Raw genomic sequence first — 19,020 nt, 5'->3', positions numbered from 1 at the left:
GAATCCAATGCTCTAACTCCAAAAAACAAGCCTTGCCAACAATTGTTCTATGCATATCACCAGCAAAATAAAGTTCCATTTTTTTACTTCAGCTGTTTATTTTAAGCATGGTAGTATACTTCTGGTGCAAAAAGAAAATTTCTAACAGTTCTAAACAGGATCATTTAATCTGACCAATCTTCTGATGTAACAACAGATACAAGGCTGTATTACTTGCCTATAGCTATTGGGGCATCTGAGATGCTATTATGCAGTACCACCAGCATGATATTTAAAAGAATAGAATAAACTACTACATAAGTTTTTCATTTCAGTTAATGAAAGTTGTAAAATTGGGTATGAAGCTTCACTCAGTACAATAACAAGCGACATGATATGAACCATTATACAAATGTTGTACGGTTTCAATGACAGCTAAAACCCTAATTATACTGAATTATATCAGTGCTCTTTGGAGCAGGGGAAAATCATTATCCCTGAAATCATAGCATTACCAATCCTATATCAACTCGCCCAGATAAAATGAAAGCATCAAACGTCTTCCACTAAAAGATTAACAAAGAATCAGGTACCAACAGTATGAAAATATTGCATTTGAAATTCGCAAACAAAGTAGGAGAAATTTCGAATTAATCAAAGCGGTCGCACACTTTATGGATCTTCTAACCTTGATGTGACACAATCTCCCAGAATAACATAGTTCGACGGTGCTCTGGGCCTCCAGAATGTAAGGTTGTTAAGACGCCCATGTTCTGCGCAAGTGCAATAGAATCAAACATCCAGATGAATAACAGAACAGATTAACAACAACGAATTTATAAGACATGGAAAAAAGAAATACCTTTGGGACAAACCCAAATTCTATCAAACTGAGTACAAGGCAACAGGGGATCAGCACTCCCAAAATGTAAAGCAGTGGTTGCCTGACTCTGCAAATTGAGTAGAAGGGAGACAACACCAAGAGATAGGTGGGCACATATATCCGTTGACAATAAAGATATATTTGTTTTATCCTTCACAGAAGTATATCCTCCAGATATATCAACTGGGTCAATAATAATAAGACCAGAACCAGCCTCAATAGTTAAATCCTTTACAAGTCCCCGGATCCATGTATCATTTTCTTTAGCTGCATACCTGTTGCATCAAATCTATAAATATCTGGAAAATGAAATATAATAACTGGGAAACAATGGTAGCTTTCAGTGACAAGCATCTTACATGAAGTTAAGGTCCATTTTCGCCCGGAGGAGCTTCTCACCATGAGCAAAGTCATCCAAAGATGATTTACTACTATCATAAAATGTGAATTCAGGAGAGACAACCTGGGAGAGGCAATATAGCAATCAATCAATTATGCCTCAATCTAGAAAAAAAAAACTTAGATGTTAAGAAACAGAATGATAGTGTTTAAGAACTGACCAAAAGCCGGTGAGCTGTAACAATCACAACTAGAATACAAGAAAGAAGTTGGAAGAAAAAAGAGAAGGAAACATATATGCAACAAAAACAACGAAGAACAATAAGTATTTCTGATCATCATGAAGTTACCAGAAATTTGATGCAGTGGGTATAACTCTGCAAATGAAATCAACGGAATACAACGACAACAACAACTACGCCTCAGTCTGAAACAAGTTGGGAGTCAGCTCACCTCATATCATCATCATTACCAAAATAAAATAAAAGTGAAAGTATATATATATATATATATATATATATATGGATCTTTCTCTACCATTGTGCCCTATCTTTAGCTAAGTTTGCATTGATTCAAGGATTTGTAGGTCTTTCGAGACAAGTTCCTTCTATGTGATTTTTAGGTCTACCCCATCCTTTTTTAACACCTTCCATCACCATAGTTTCACACCTACAGACCGGTGCATCAATAGGTCGACGCAGGACATGAACATGACCAACCATCTCAAGAAAAATGAAATCAACGGAATGCCAAGATAACAAGTTGAAGAAGTAAAATCAGTGTTCCTACTTATGAAATACCCAACAGGTAGAGTGTTTGTAGGGAATTAAATGACATCAGCTTTCAACTATCCAACCACAACAATGAACTGATTATGACCGAAGGTGAGGAAAAAAAGATGGAAAAACTTTTACGTATGTTACCAAATGCTGCGGTCTGAAAGCTTCTTCAACAACACTACCTCCATACCATATTACTTGCCTTAACTTTCCAGTGGTTCAAACTCAAGACGCTTCACTATCTAGAGTTTGACCGGGCATGTTAGATATTGAATCCCTCATCTGAACATTGCCCCGTCACTGATCCAGAAAGTCTTTTTCTTCATGCTATCAGACTCCCTCCTTTGACAATTGAATTTCCTGTCACTGTTCCAAGGGAACACAATTTCTCCTCATGAATTCAGGATATATATATATATATGGATCTTTCTCTTCCATTGTGCCCTATCTTTAGCTAAGTCTGCATTGATTCAAAGATTTGTAGGTCTTTCGAGACAAGTTCCTTCTATGTGATTTTTAGGTCTACCCCATCCTTTTTTAACACCTTCCATCACCATAGTTTCACACCTACAGACCGGTGCATCAATAGGTCGACGCTTTGTAGGGAATTAAATGACATCAGCTTTCAACTATCCAACCACAATAATGAACTGATTATGACCGAAGGTGAGGAAAAAAAGATGGAAAAACTTTTTATGTATGTTACCAAATGTTGCGGTCTGAAAGCTTCTTCAACAACACTACCTCCATACCATATTACTTGCCTTAATTTTCCAGTGGTTCAAACTCAAGTCGCTTCACTATCTTGAGTTTGACCGGGCATGTTAGATATTGAACCCCTCATCTGAACATATCCCCGTCACTGATCCAGAAAGTCTTTTTCTTCATGCTATCAGACTCCCTCCTTTGACAATTGAATTTCCTGTCACTGTTCCAAGGGAACACAACTTCTCCTCATGAATTCAGGATAGAACAATTATCCCGTTATTTTTCCTCATGGTGCGACAGAGAGGTTGGTACAAATTACTCTGACTTGTCTTTTCAGTGATTTAAAAACCACTTTGAGTTAGGGGAAGCGTGTTGTAAGTCAAGAATTAATGACATCATTTTTATTATGACGGTGGACTCCCAGCCAACTTGCATGCACCTCAACTGATCCACTAGGTAGCCTACTACAGCCCACAAGCGCAGGTGCTGGATAATATTGTCACACGAAGATGGAGCAGATGGGCTCAAACTGAATGTTGTAGCTGGACTTTAAACTTGGTATTTTCATGATGTTACTTCTATCCCTTAATCACTCAAACACCCCATTGCCGACTAGCATAAATAATATCATGTGTCTAGATTTATTTAACTTAAATATTTGAATATTGGAGAACATTTTCTACGATTCTGCAGAATATTATGCAATTATGGCAGAACGATTCTGCAGAATATTATGCAATTATGGCAGAATACTTAACTTGCTAGAATTAGAGAATAACTACATATTATATTGTACTAAGTTAAGACTAAGGAATAATTCCTCTACATTGTTAGTCAAGCAAGTCATTAAGAAGTTTTTTCCTCCTCTCTCCTTTCACAGTTCAGTATAAACATAAAATGATGATGGGTCTTGTCACTCCATATGACCAAATAAGAGAATAACTACATATTATATTATACTAACTTAAGAGTTTAGACTAAGGAACACTTAAGCAAGTCATTAAGAAGTCTTTTTCTCTTCTCTCTCCTTTCACATTACTGTAACAACAACAACAACAACAACAACAAACCCAGTGTAATCCCACAAATAGGGGTCTGGGGAGGGTAATGTGCACGCAACCTTACCCATACCTCATGCAGGTAGAGATGTTGTTTCCGGTAGACTCTCAGCTCCAAGCAAGCATGTAAATCACAACGGTATAGAGAAGAAATACAGAAGTGTAAAAGTTAGGGAAGCAGTAACAACAGCAAAAAAATAGAAACCAAAAACACAAGCAACATCAGGTTGTAATAGAATTTTAAGCATATGAAACTACTAAAAATACGCTACTACTACTGGAACAAGAGGGAAGATTTGCAATTGCCTACTAGCCTTATACTCTAATCCTCGCCCTCCACACCCGCCTATCAAGAGTCATGTCCTTGATGAGCTGAAAATGCGCCATGTCTTGCCTAATCACCTCACCCCCAATACTTCTTCGGCCTACTTCTACTTTTCCTCGGACCCACCATCGTCAATTTCTCACACCTCCTCACTGGGGCGTCCGTGCACCTCCTCTTCACATACCCGAACCATCTCAACCTCTCTTCCCGCAGTACTGTATAAACATAAAATGATGATGGGTCTTGTGACTCCATATGACCAAAATAATCCACCAAAAAGAATGAGAGTTTAGGACCCTAGTTCCTCTCTTTACAGCAGATAGAGAGAGAGCTTTGTGAGCCAACAACCAACCTTGTATACTTGATGGGTAAAGAAAAAGTTAACAATGACGCCAACAAACTGCCAGCCCTAAAACAAAATTAGCTAACAGATGGTTAAACCTATGAAATCTGTTGACGATGCATTTTATCATTTTTGCAGATCAAATCACCAGTAAAGCACAATGATTTCTGTGAGAAGGCACGGGAGAAAATATGTTATTGATATTAGATGAACAATACAATACAAGAGGTCCTTATTTATAGCTATACTATACAACGACATACTACTCTTCTACCAATGTGGGACAATACTACACTATATATATGTTGTAAACTAACACTCCCCCTCAAGCAGGTGCATACAAATCATATGTACCGAGCTTGTTACATATATAACCAATACGAGGACCAGTGAGAGACTTGGTGAAAATATCTGCAAGTTGATCATTCGACCTCACAAACTTTGTAGCAATCTCTCCTGAAAGTATCTTTTCTCTGACGAAGTGACAATCAATCTCAATGTGTTTAGTTCTCTCATGGAACACCGGATTTGATGCAATATGAAGGGCAGCTTGATTATCGCACACAAGTTCCATCCGACTGATTTCACCAAATTTCAACTCCTTGAGCAATTGTTTGGTCCAGACTAGCTCACATGTTGCCATAGCCATTGCTCGATATTCTGCTTCTGCACTAGACCGAGCAACTACATTCTGTTTCTTGCTCTTCCAGGACACCAAATTTCCTCCTACTAAAACACAATATCCAGACGTAGAACGTCTATCAGAAGGTGATCCTGCCCAATCAGCATCTGAGTATCCAATGATCTGCTCGTGACCTCGATCCTCAAAGAGTAACCCTTTTCCTGGAGCCGATTTTATATATCGAATAATGCGGACAACTGCATCCCAATGACTATCACAGGGAAAATTCATAAACTGACTTACAACATTCACAGGATAAGAAATGTCGGGTCTAGTCACTGTGAGATAATTTAATTTTCCAACCAGCCGCCTATAGCTTACAGGATCGCTAAGCGGCTCCCCCTGTCCTGGCATAAGTTTAGAATTCAGATCCATCGGAGTGTCAACAGGTCTGCAACCTATCATCCTCGTCTCCTCAAGAATGTCTAAAGCATATTTTCTTTGAGAAATAACAATACCTGAGCTAGACTGGGCAACCTCAATACCTAGAAAGTACTTCAATCTACCTAGATCCTTAGTTTGGAAGTGCTGGAAGAGATGCTGCTTCAGATTGGTAATACCATCCTGATCATTGCCAGTAATAACAATATCGTCAACATAGACTACCAGATAAATACAGAGACTTGAAGTAGAGTGCCGATAAAATACAGAGTGATCAGCTTCACTACGAATCATGCCAAACTCCTGGATAACCGTGCTGAACTTACCAAACCAGGCTCGAGGAGACTGCTTTAGACCATAAAGTGACCGACGCAAGCGACATACAAGGCCACGAGACTCCCCCTGAGCAACAAAACCAGGTGGTTGCTCCATATAAACCTCATCCTCAAGATCACCGTGAAGAAAGGCATTTTTAATGTCCAGCTGATAGAGGGGCCAATGACGAACCGCAGCCATGGATAGAAAAAGGCGGACTGAAGCCACTTTAGCCACGGGAGAGAAGGTATCACTGTAATCGAGCCCAAATATCTGAGTATATCCTTTGGCAACAAGACGGGCCTTAAGTCGATCAATCTGTCCATCGGGACCAACTTTGACTGCATAAACCCAACGACAACCAACAGTAGATTTACCTGAGGGAAGAGGAACAAGCTCCCAAGTACCACTTGTATGTAAAGTAAACATCTCGTCACTCATAGCCTGTCGCCATCCTGGACGAGACAACGCTTCACCTGTAGACTTAGGGATGGAAACCGAGGACAAAGAAGATATAAAAGCATAATGGGGAGATGACAGACGATGATAGCTCAAACCGACATAATGAGGATTAGGGTTAAGTGTGGTCCGTATACCTTTCCGAAGTGCAATCGATGTACTAGGAGCAGGGTCCGCAGCAGGAGCAGGGTCAGGACGAGAACCAGTTGGGCCTGATGGAAGACGCAAACGACGATGATAAGTCAAGAGTAGTGTTCCTGTGACTGGGGAACTAGGGGGAACAACACTAGACTCCTCAACGGTTGGTATGGATGAAACCTTTGTGGTCGAAGGTGGAGGAGGAGCTATAGTAAACTTCTCAAAGGTCGGTATAGGTAAGACCTCAAATATATCATGGTGGTCAGCAGAGGTAAAGAAAGGTTTAGACTCAAAAATGTGACGTCAGCTGACAAAAGGTACCTACGAAGATCTGGAGAATAACAACGATATCCCTTCTGCACACGAAAATAACCAAGGAAGACACACTTGAGAGCACGAGGAGCTAACTTATCTTTCTCAGGGGCTAAGTTATGAACAAAACACATGCTCCCAAAAACACGAGGTGGAAGAGAGTATAAGGGTGACTGGGGAAACAATACTGAATGCGGAATCTGATTCTTGATGGGAGATGAAGGCATCCGATTAATCAAATAACAAGCTGTGAGAACTGCATCGCCCCAAAAACGCAACGGAACACGAGATTCAATTAGAAGTGTGCGAGCAGTCTCAATAAGGTGCCTATTCTTTCTCTCAGCAACCCCATTTTGTTGAGGGGTATAAGGACAAGATGTCTGATGAATAATTCCTTGAGAAGTCATAAACTGCTGAAATTGAGAAGATAAATATTCTAAGGCATTATCACTGCGAAAAATGTGAATAGAAACACCAAATTGGTTTTTGATTTCAGCACAGAAACTCTGGAATATAGAAAATAACTCAGAACGATCTTTCAATAAGAAAAGCCAAGTACATCTTGAATAATCATCAATGAAACTGATAAAATAACGAAATCCCAAGGATGAACTGACTCTACTAGGACCCCATATATCAGAATGAACTAAGGAGAAGACAGACTTTACATGACTCTCAACACTACGCGAAAAGGAGGCTCGAGTATGTTTCCCAAGTTGACACGACTCACAATCTAATGTAGACAAACTAGATAAACTAGGCATCATCTTCTGAAGTTTGGATAAACTCGGATGTCCTAAACGTCTGTGGATTAGATCTAGAGGATCTATAACTAGACATGTTGTGGAAGGACTGAGTGAGTTAAGGTAGTAAAGACCTTCTGATTCACGTCCTGTACCAATTGTCTGTCCCGTACTGCGGTCCTGCATGTCTGGAATGGACAAAACAAGGGCATCAACTTGGAATCAATAGATCGCCACAAGATGCTACATAACTGAGCATCGATTTTTGCCCAAAGTGCTATTGCCTTTTCATCTCCATCGCTAGACTGTTTGATTAGATGATCCTGAACACCTTGACCTCTACACCATAACTCGACAGATGAAGCCCAAGCTAAGTAGTTTGAACCTCCCATTAAAGGTTCCGAGGTAATAATAGCACTAGAGCTTCCAGAACTCATGTTTCTAGACCCAAAAGCATCAAATCCCAAAGACATTGTTGCAAATTATTACCAAATAGGAGAAAGAATCAACTGTAATCCACTGAAACAGTGTACGGAAACACAGAAACAGAATACTGAAATACTGTAGCTGCCGGAATAGTACTGTAGCTACCGGAAAAAACTCAAAGTCGTCGGAATGAAATGAAAACAGTAGGGGTAGGATCGGAATTACCAGACGACCCAACTGTTCTGAAGGAAGATTTTCAAAAAAATGGCCGGAAGTGGTCGTACGCGCCGGCGCGTGAGCTTTTGGTGGCGCGTGGAGGCACGTGAGGAGGCTGCTGCCGGAGTTTTTCACTGGGGTTTGGTCGCCGGACAGTGACGACTCTTGTGGTAGTGTTGGATTTTGCACAACACTGACGGAAATGAAGCAGATAGAAAACAAACTTAAAAAAGATCTGATTACTCTTTCCCGGAATCGCTGGAATTTATGCACAGCGATTTCTCTTTCCCGGAATCGCTGGAATTTATGCACAGCGATAAGTCTCTCACAATTGCTCTCATTACCATGTGAGAAGGTACGGGAGAAAATATGTTATTGATATTAGATGAACAATACAATACAAGAGGTCCTTATTTATAGCTATACTATACAACGACATAGTACTCTTCTACCAATGTGGGACAATACTACACTACATACATGCTGTAAACTAACAATTTCCATCTTATAAATAGGTAAGATGGACCTCTTGTATCATGAAATAATACTTGATAGAGTCGGAGTTCCCGTAATAAATGCAATCAAGACAATAACGAGAATGGAAGAAAAGACTCAGTTTTCAGGTGGTAGGTCTTAAAGATAGAAAATGCTGGGTTTGTTTTATTTTATTGTTTTGTTGTTAGGCACCCAATTGTATTCAGCTTCTGCTAATAAAGAAAATTATATCCCAAAGTACAACTGGAAATAAATAAACAAAGGCTAACATTGTAATATCACGACCACAATTTACATATGAAGAAACACAAAAATATATAATAGATCACAGAGAATTTAAAATCAATTTAACATTACTGATTTACCTGAGCCTCGAAACTGAAGCTTTGTATTTTACTAGATCCATTAGGGTCAAAATCGGAAGCATCTGAATTATATAACAAATCTTCCATGGACTTCATACCATTTTCATCATTGTCAGAATTACTCTCAGAAAACATTATGTCGACACCATCCTCTTGGCAGACCAAATAGCTGCTTTCGTTGCTCAGGTAAGTATATCTCCTTAAAAGCAAACCATTCTGCATAATAAACAAATTAAGGGCACGGCGTCATTTTCAAAAGACTAGGAGCTTTTCTATGACCAGGAAGGGTGATCATCCACGTTGGCACTCACAAAGGCAACAAGGCAACTAATAAAAAATATTAAAGTGTATAGAAATGAAAAAAACATAAAAGGGACAAAGGAATTTGGCACTCACAAAGGCAACAAGCCAACTAATAAAAAATATTAAAGTGTATAGAAATGAAAAAAACACAAAAGGGACAAAGGAATGGATAAGGAAAGAGGGGGGAAAAGCAGAAATTCAAGATGTACACTGGGTACAAGGACAGAGCATGGCAACTAAGGTGACCGTCTCTCAGAACAATAATGCTTTTAATTTTAGTATATTGTAGGAGCACCTATAATTTTCCAGTTATCAATCAGTACATGGATACTCTTATGCAAAATCATGTCTTTTTGTAAACTTCTCCACTTTAGTTACTCCTTATTTCCGGGGTTTCCGCATCATATCAATAAGTTATAAAATTACATCAGGAAAAATAAAGAAAGCATCACAAAGGTTTTTATGCCCAAAAGTATCAGCTTATTCTCCGGGGATCAGGGAAGGAGATAAACATTATTGCTTTCTTGCAAAAGAACAACAAGATACACAGAAACTATTGAGAATATCCCCTCCACAATCAAGATAGCACTGATGGTACAGCAGTTGCTGTGTAAGGATGCTCTCTAAATTGGCATTTTCTAAGGTAGAGTTGTTAGTACCTCAATTTTCACATTCACAAATCTCAGTCTCTTGCCACGTCCAATAATGATGATATGTTGAATTCCTGATGAATGGATCCCCTTCACTTCCACCTTATCGGTCAGGCGTATTGTTTTTCCACAACCATCATACGTGTACTCATCAATCCCTACAGCATCCGCAACTAGCTGTCTATTGGGAGATAATATTACTAGATCCTCTTTCTGCTCATAAAGAGGAGCAGAGAGGATTATGCTGTTGTTTTTGCTAATAGGATCATTCTTGGGATCCATGATCTCCTCTCTACCAGTTAGCGCTCCCAAAGATGGCACAAAATACTCACAAACAGATAGTAGGAAGTCTGGTACAACAAGAATACGAGGCTGCTGTATCCGAAGAACAAATGATTGAGATGACAATCTCCATCTGCAGTCCATCACAAACATTGTTGAAGTTGGAAATCCAACATCAGTTTCAGGAGAGTTCTGTGAATGAGCATCAATGCACGACCCAAGCATCAGCCTCATTTCAGGCTTTGTATCTGGGCGAATATCTAAAATAGAGAACTTTGGGATAGTTATGTAAAGGTCCGCCTCACATAAAGATGTCATTCGGTACGACACCCAAAGACCTTCAAGCTGCAAAGACAGTGAAGAGCCACAATAAGGTAAAATCCGACATGGATACAAAATTACCAAACCACAACTTGCAACTGAAAAAAGAAAAAAAAAAAGAGAAAGGGGGAGAAGAAAGAAGCAAAATGTCAGACCGAGCTCAAATACAATGTCCAGACTGTACATATCATAATTTAGTGTCACATACACAACCACTCACCGCAACATGAGCCAAGCATGACCCCCCATGAGTGTCATTCCACAACTCCAGCAAGGCATAGCCCACTTCCACAGCCATTATGGTAACCGTTCGTGATAGGAGTATTTGACTGTTCACGTTCACCTTATCAGCTAGCATTTTTATTGTATCTTTTGAAGCAGATGTGCTGCTGCGGAAACTAGGTGGAAGTGTTGGGTTCTCAGAGAAATTCATGTAGAAACAATCAAGAATGACATTATATTCTTTATCTGACATCACACCGTGTAACAAACCAACCTGTTTCAAAAACCCAAAATAAACACTAAGACTTATAACATAAGGAATATCAAACCCTAAAAAAGTATAACGTATTAAAATTTAAAAAAATAAAAATAAAAAAACCTAAAAGGTATCAACTTTTGGGCTCTAATGAAAATGAGAAAAACAGCAAATGCTGAACCAAGAAACCTCTGCCCAGCGACAGTCCAAATAATGGTAAACTGACTTGTAAATAAAATATAACAAGCTAAGACAAAATATAATGAGCCGCAAATAAATACGAGTCATAGAAAAATTAATATAACAGCATATGATCTAAAAAATATTATATTACACATAAAGCAATATGAAACCATGAATAGGAAGGTTACTGACAGAACAACAACCTTTACTTCCAGAACAAATGTAGGGACCTTCCTGAAAACATCTCGCAAACTGCGCCGAACATAAACATGAATATCTCTGCCTTCACGTATCATTGGTTTGCCTATACATCCGTTGATCCCCACGGCCATGTTAATCCCCAAAATCTGAAATGGTACAAAAGATTTTAGAAAGTGCTATGTTTTATTCCAAGATTGTTAAAAGCAGAAATCAAGTACCTCTGCATCAAGAATATCGAGATGGACAGCTGAAGGATCTTTTTCGGGGAACCCAAACCAACAAAATTCATTTTGGACACGCAGATGGCCAAGATCAAGTTGCATGAAACTGCACATAAAGGAAACATATTTGTCTTCGCAAATTAATTGAAATGAACTGCACTAGAAAACAAATGGCACAAGTGCTAAAGCCTAGAGAACTGAAGACCTTTGTACTTGAATTCAAGTATACAAAGAAATTGCTAAAAACCTTTGGCTTACAAAGTGAAAAACATACGATCAAGAAAATAGATAGGAAAAAAAACGAGGGGAAGAGCAAGCAGTAGTATGTAGAACATAGTGGCAATAGTCAGTAAGGAAAAAGAGATTCAATTTATCCAACATCAAAACATGTTTGCATATTTTTGACATGAAACTTATTGGTTCTGTCTTATTTGAGAATATGCACATACAATTAGGCATTCGCCAGTCGGTTAGATGATAGAGATAGCAACATCTCAGGTTATTCAGGACGCATGGAAATAGAGGGTGAGAAGAGATGGTTTGTTTTCAGTAAAGTCATTTTATTATAAGCTTTTAGTGAGGGAAGAGTTTCTTTTTCCACATTTATCGGTTTGGATTCCCAGGGCACCAAGGAAGGCGTGTTTTTTCACTTGATTTGCAGCGCGGGGAATTATATTGACAGTTGAAAGTTTAAGGAAAAGGTGGATTACATTAAGAAAATGGACCTCGGACCAAACTCAACCCTAAAAGCTAGCTCATGAGGTAAGGATTGTCCAAGACAATATAAAAGTACAGACAACCAAGCCCTCAACCAATGTGAGACTCTTAATAGTCCCCTGCATTCCCTTGCATGTCAAATAGACGGTGGATAACATCATATGGGGGCCCAACATTAAGAAATACAATAACAGGGATGGGTCTGGCTCTGATACCATGTTAAGAGAATGGACCTTGGGTTAACTCAACCACAAAAAATTTGCTCATGAGGTGAGGATGGCCTAAGACCATATAAGAAGACAGACAACACATCCTTCAACCAATATGAGACTCTTAACAGAGTACATATGTCAATTGGTGCTTCATCTGCAAATGTTCAGGTGAAGATATGGACCACCTTGTAATACATTGTTCGGTGGTAACTCGCTTGTAGTATGCGATTTTCAGATGGTTCAAGATGCCATGGGCGATACCGAGCACAGTGAAAGAGTGACTCTCCTGCTGGAAATTTAGAAGAAGGAAGAGAAGTCAAAGAGCTTAGGGTTTTGTCCTACTAGTACCTTTTTTTTTTGATAAGGTAAATTGTATTAATCAAAAGGGAGAGAACTCCCGTATACACGAAGTATACCAAAGACGTAGAGAATTTACATCAGAACATGATTCTCTACAAAAAACGCCCAATCTTCTATACAAGTAGGGGCTAAATGAGTGCACCAAAAAGCGATCAAAGATAAAAGACTATTCTTAAGATGTGAAAAAGGAGACTCAATCTCCTCAAAAACTCTCCTATTTCTCTCCCCCCATACTACCCACATGAGAGCTAACGGGGCGAACTTCCACGCCTTCTGCTTTCTTCTTCTACGAAAACCGCCCCAGCTATGTAACATTTCCTTTACAGTGCTTGGCATCACCCATTGAACACCAAAAATATTCAGGATTGCCCTCCACAAAGCAGAGGACACATGGCAATGCAACATAAGGTGATCAACTTCTTCCCTGAGCTTTTGCACATGTAGCACCAACTAACAAGTGTAATTCCCCTCTATTCGGAGATTTTCAGCAGTCAAGATCACTCCCCTTGCCGCTAGCCATGCAAAAAAGCACACCCTCGTGGGTGCCCTAGAAATCCAGATCAAGGAGTATGGAAAAGTAGCCTCCTCTCTCACCAACATACTCTGGTAAAAGGACTTTACGGTGAACAAACCATCGCCACGCAAGCCCCATCTCCAAGAGTCACAGGATGGCTGAAGCCTGTCTTGCCCGTATAGCAGCGCCAACAAAACTTGGAGCTCCACAATCTCCTAATCTTGCATGTTCCTCCTGAAAGAGAGGTCCCACATTACCCCCCTTCATGCTCCTTGCGAATCTGTTGGACCATCAGTTCTTTCTGGTTTGAAACTCTGAAGACGTGGGGGAAGGAGACCCTCAGAGTATCCTCTCCACACCACCTATGATTCCAAAAGCTGATTCTCCTTCCATCTCCCACCCTGTAAGTGATGTTGCCACTGAATGCTTCCCAATTCTTCATGATGCTCCTCCACATGCCACACCCAAAAGGTGTTGTGATCGCCTTGGTCCTCCAACCCCCTCCCGTTGAGTCGTACTTTCTACTATGACCTCCTTTCATAGAGCATGCTCTTCTACCCCGAATCTCCACAACCACTTTCCCATTAAAGCTCTGTTAAATACCATAATATCTTTCACTCCAAGTCCACCCCACTTCTTTGGGGAAGTGACTGTCTGCCAATTCACTAGATGAAACTTTCTAGTTCCATCCGCCGCATCCCACAGAAAGTTCCTTTGAAGTCGCTCCAATTTTTCTGTGATGCTCACCGGTGCTTGCAACAGTGATAAGTAATAGGTGGGCATACTCGATAAAGTGCTTTCGATAAGCACTTCCTTACCTCCTTTTGACAAATACCGTTTCTGCCACCCTGCTAATCTTTTTTCATCCCGTTCGATCATTAGATTCCAAACCGTAGTATCCTTATATGAAGCGCCCAAAGGGAGGCCCAGGTAAGTAGTGGGAAGGGAGCTCACTTTGCATCTGAGAACACCAGACAAGGCATCAATATTAGTAACCTCACCTACCGGGAAAATCTCACACTTGCCGATGTTGATTTTTGAGTCCTGATACTAACTGAAACCACTGCAGGACCTACTAGTACTTATGTGGATGCTGTGGAAGGAAAGAAATAGGAGATCTTTTGATGGCATAGAGAACCACTATGTAACATTTCAAAAATACCCTCTCATTCCTAGTTTCTTTTTGGTGCATCCATGAAGTTCTACTGTGTATAGAAGATAGAATGTCGTCTCTAGAGATTCATCTGTTGTAGATTCTCTACTTTTGGGAATACTGCTCGTATATTGGAGATGGATATATTTAATGCTACTTATGAAATTAAAAAAAAAATACTAAAAAATTTGCCTATGAAATAAATCATCACACCAATGATCCAACCAATTGGGACAGGATCAATAGATTTCTTTTCGAGATTTCCCAATATTTATAAAAATTATTTACCTTATAAAAAATGATAGAGAGCATAAGGCAACCAAGATCAGTGTAGAATCAAAAATACAGGAAATGGGGCAAAGAAAAGGAGTGATCTTAAGAAAGAAAAATAATGTGTAAGAAAGGCTAATAAAGGAGCAAGAGGTGAAAATATGTGCATAAGCTTGTGAGCCATTATCCATGCCTCACTGACCCTCGATATTTACTGGATTATCAAAAACAAAAAACAATTGTGAGAACCTTCTCGCATAACAAGGTGTTCCCAACTGAAAGCCAGAACCTTCTGGCACCTTCCTAATTTTTTGGGTATAGTGCAAGATTCTGGCGCTACTAAGCCTTTCTTAACTTTTTCAGAAGACCAATTGATTCGAGTGGAGCTTTTGCCAGATAAACCCAGCAATACGGAAAGAGAAAACGGCAGAACACTAAAAGATCATCCTCCACAATTGCCCAATTATCATTTCTTGCAGCTCATCAAATCATTGGGTTAAGCAAGGTTCAATTAGATTAAGTACTTCAGGAATTAGTGATAAGGTGGTATATTGTCAGAGGTGTAAGCAAAATCTCTGAACTCCAAAAGCACAACTATATACATGCACTTACAAAACAGCATAGCATCATGTAATGAAGTCATTGTAAGAGTCCTAATTATCAGAGGTTCCCACCTGAGCTATGGTTCTGGTAAGAGCACAACGAGTAATATGTGGGTTAGGTGCATGTCACGAGCTCCAAAGTTTCTCAGACATAAAGCCTAGTATTTAAGTGGAGAAAAGTAGAGAGACATGCCCATTATCCACCGAGTGTTGAACGGAGGAAGTGCACAGTTAGCCACTAATTAGAGATGTCTTTACTCTTTAGCCACTGTTTAAAATGTATTTACTCTTTAGCCAGTGCTTAATAAATTTTTACCCGCCCGAACGAAAAATACCACTGTGCTAGACATGGGTGATGTGTAAATATTAAGGACATGGCGTCCTTAACTTCATGAATGTTGTGTAAATATAAAGGACAAAGTGTCCTGTATTTGCACCTTCCGTTTCTAAACTTTAGGACATCATGTTAACTTCATATGTGCAGTATAAATGTTAAGGACATGGCGTCCTTAACTTCATGTGTGCAGTGTAAATGTTAAAGACATAATGTCCTTAACTTGTATTTGCACCTTCTGTTGTTAAACTTTAGGATCTCATGTCCTAAACTTCATGTGTGCAGTGTAAATGTTAAGGACATGGTGTCCTTAACTTCATGTGTGCAGTGTAAATGTTAAGGACATAGTGTCCTTAACTTTATGAGTGTTGTGTAAATGGTGTCCTTAACTTCATGAATGTTGTGTAAATATTAAGGACAAAGTGTCATGTATTTGCACCTTCCGTTGTTAAACTTTAGGACATCATGTCCTTAACTTCATATGTGCCGTGTAAATGTTAAGGACATGGCGTCCTTAACTTCATGTGTGCAGTGTAAATGTTAAGGACACCATGTCCTTAATATTTACACAACACTCGTGAAGAAAGGGTAACAACGTCTTTTCGTATTAATTTTAATAGAGTAATGGCTATTTTTGCTCAGCATTAAAAATACTGGATAAAAACTAAATACCATGTTAAAAAGTGGCTATCCCACGCCATTTCTACGTGTTGAACCGTGCGCCGGCTGACCCTCGGGGATTTCCCGATTATCGAAAAAAAAGAGTCCAAGCTATTAGAGCTATTGCACCAAATAACTTCCTATTTCAATATGAGGCATCTCATTTTCAGGGAAAAAACTACTCTTAACTGAAATTGCATAATGCAGACAAACAACCGTTTGAACAGCTAAATAGCTGGAAGATGACATTCAATTTTAAGTGTCCTAGTTTCCAGGAAAGACAAAACTCTAAATTGACAAATGCATAATGTAGACAAGCTAGAGTTCGAATAAATAAAGATAGTAGGTTAATGACTGACTCTTCGCTTCTGGAATTCCTTGGGACAATTATTAAGGGAGTATCGAGTGAAAGGTCCAGCTTTATTGCAGAGGCTCCATCAACCTCATATTTTTGAATCAACCATTCAATCCCTCCCACTTTATCAACGAGTTTAATAGCATCCTCAGTATGGGGTGTGGCAAGCTCCATGAAGTACGCAGTAATCTGCAGAATAGAAAAGGCACGAATCTCTCAGTTCCTATAACAATCCAAAATTTTCATGCAGACATACATACCGTGAAAGTATCCCTCCGATTGACGAAACAAAACCTAGTATAATATACAGAGGAAAAACCTAACAACTCTTATCATCTATCAGACATCCACGTGGAAGGTCCACGAATGCATGATGTCTAATCCTGCTTTCATTCATAATGTTCTGATTTAGAAAACTTAAGGAACCAAAAACTGATCTAGCGCTTTCCAGGTCCATGTGGAAGTACATGTTCACCTCCAAAAAAAACGATTACGTTCTTTTGTATTGTACTGAAAGAAATCATACCACACAGTTGACAGTGAGAATACCCACTAGTTATAATTAGAGCAATGCATCAAGAAATGCTAAGTCACAAAGAAGGCAAATGGAAAGAGCAAGTTTTATATGTTAAAGAACTAAAAGGCTTACCTCTTGAACAAACCTATAAAGGAAAACTATACGAACTGCTGAAAGTCGACCCCGCAAGCTGTAGTCATATCCTTCATAATCATCATCTTCTGTACTATGAGACTTAAATACAAACTGATGCAAAGGAGAAATCATCTTAGTACAAAGAAGTCGAAATATCTGTTTAAGAGATTAAAAACAGGTAGCTACGACAGAACCCCAGTTAATCGCATATTCTATATGTGTGTGTGTGTGTGTGTGTGTGTGTGTGCATAAATATGAGAGAAATTGGTCAACTGACTCCCATCCATGAAATGGTGGTGGCTTGAAAATTCTGTTCAAAGAAATAACTGAATACCTGAATGAGTGATTCAGCCCCTTGATTACGAATATCACATAGCCAACCCCATCGCTGGTCGGAGCCAAGTGTTAGATCACATAGCCTGAAGTTTCCAAGGGTACCTTCTATGGAAGTAGAACTTGGATGAACCTTGTCAGATATAAAAGTAAAATATCAGGACAAAAAATATAAAGGCATAAATTCTAAAACTGCGATCATATGTGGGAATCCAACAAGAATGTCTGAATGGCCAATCAAAATTCAAAAGAGAGAAAAAGCAATATGAATTTAGCATCATGCAAGGGTCCCACCTTAATATCCAGCAGAAAACTTTCTTGCACAAACATAGCAAGCTGAGAACCATCCTCCTTATTGAGGAACACTGTAACACTGTCAACATTCATGTTTAGAAAAAACACAACACGGTCTTTTCCACGACCAAGCAACCCTTTGACATGTGTATGGCCCTGTTCTTCTGTTTTCTCTTTGTTCACTGAAGATTCATCTGGATCTTTCGGGAGATCTTTATTATTTAACATGTTATTTCCTGAACTCAGATCAAAGCCAAAATCGATCAAAGCAACAAGAGTAGGTCTGTTGCAAAAGAATTCCAGCTTGGACATACGAACACTCATCTGAAATTTTTCAAAGGGAAAAGCAACAGGTAAGTGAATCTCTCCAGCTTTTACTCCTTCAAGAAAGCTATATTCAAGTCAAGTATGCTACCTGCGTATCTATGCCATCATAATCAGGAGAATCAGGAGTCCTTGTTATAAATGTTAGAGACACAAAATCAGAGTCATCAGACCCCAATGCCTCATAGAAAATATCACCAGGAACACTTCTTCCCCTCAATAGCTCCTTCTCAGGGGTAGTAGCTTCAGCAGAATCTGTAAAGGATAAGAAATCTGGCAAGGCATCCTTGAAAATATCATCCTCTTCTATTACCATCAAAGGTAGCTCTTTCCCATGAGGTTCCAAGGGGTCAGGACAGCTGGCAGCACCATGATCCACCAAAACAGAGCAAGCCAGATATTGGGGACCCGAACATAAAGAACGTTGAAGTTCATCCTTAATTTTCAAGGAGTGCAGTTTCATCTTTACTGTCAAGTCACCTTCAGAATGCAATACACGCACCTGGTAAAGAATATAACTCCATTTAATGTTTAATTTTTAAAACAACGATGCATAGTATCTGATGAATTTCAGTTTAACTATCACTAATTAAAGCTAAATTGTGAAAGGAGTTTCACAAGACAGCATTTGAAACTAAATTGTTAACAGGGTTCT

The 19,020-nt window shown here is 39.2% G+C and overlaps 1 protein-coding gene across 1 annotated transcript in view; it reads right to left on the bottom strand.

Moving 5' to 3' along the window:
• LOC104120739 (uncharacterized) overlaps positions 1-19,020 on the bottom strand; it is a 105,173-nt gene that overhangs the window by 30,539 nt on the left and 55,614 nt on the right. Inside the window, exons 26-38 of the mRNA XM_070179739.1 lie at positions 18,457-18,867; positions 18,042-18,365; positions 17,749-17,880; positions 17,412-17,525; positions 16,767-16,951; positions 11,583-11,691; positions 11,367-11,510; positions 10,723-10,998; positions 9,909-10,526; positions 8,947-9,162; positions 1,222-1,325; positions 842-1,137; positions 668-752 (exon numbers count right to left, since the gene is read on the bottom strand). Of these exons, the coding sequence (XP_070035840.1) occupies positions 668-752; positions 842-1,137; positions 1,222-1,325; positions 8,947-9,162; positions 9,909-10,526; positions 10,723-10,998; positions 11,367-11,510; positions 11,583-11,691; positions 16,767-16,951; positions 17,412-17,525; positions 17,749-17,880; positions 18,042-18,365; positions 18,457-18,867 (3,014 nt within the window). The remainder of the gene's footprint in view (positions 1-667; positions 753-841; positions 1,138-1,221; positions 1,326-8,946; positions 9,163-9,908; positions 10,527-10,722; positions 10,999-11,366; positions 11,511-11,582; positions 11,692-16,766; positions 16,952-17,411; positions 17,526-17,748; positions 17,881-18,041; positions 18,366-18,456; positions 18,868-19,020) is intronic.

This window comes from Nicotiana tomentosiformis, chromosome 7, assembly GCF_000390325.3.
Source record: "Nicotiana tomentosiformis chromosome 7, ASM39032v3, whole genome shotgun sequence".
Classification (NCBI taxonomy): domain Eukaryota; kingdom Viridiplantae; phylum Streptophyta; class Magnoliopsida; order Solanales; family Solanaceae; genus Nicotiana; species Nicotiana tomentosiformis.
The sequence above is the reverse complement of the archived record's forward strand: the minus strand, read 5'-3'. Positions and strand labels throughout refer to the sequence as shown.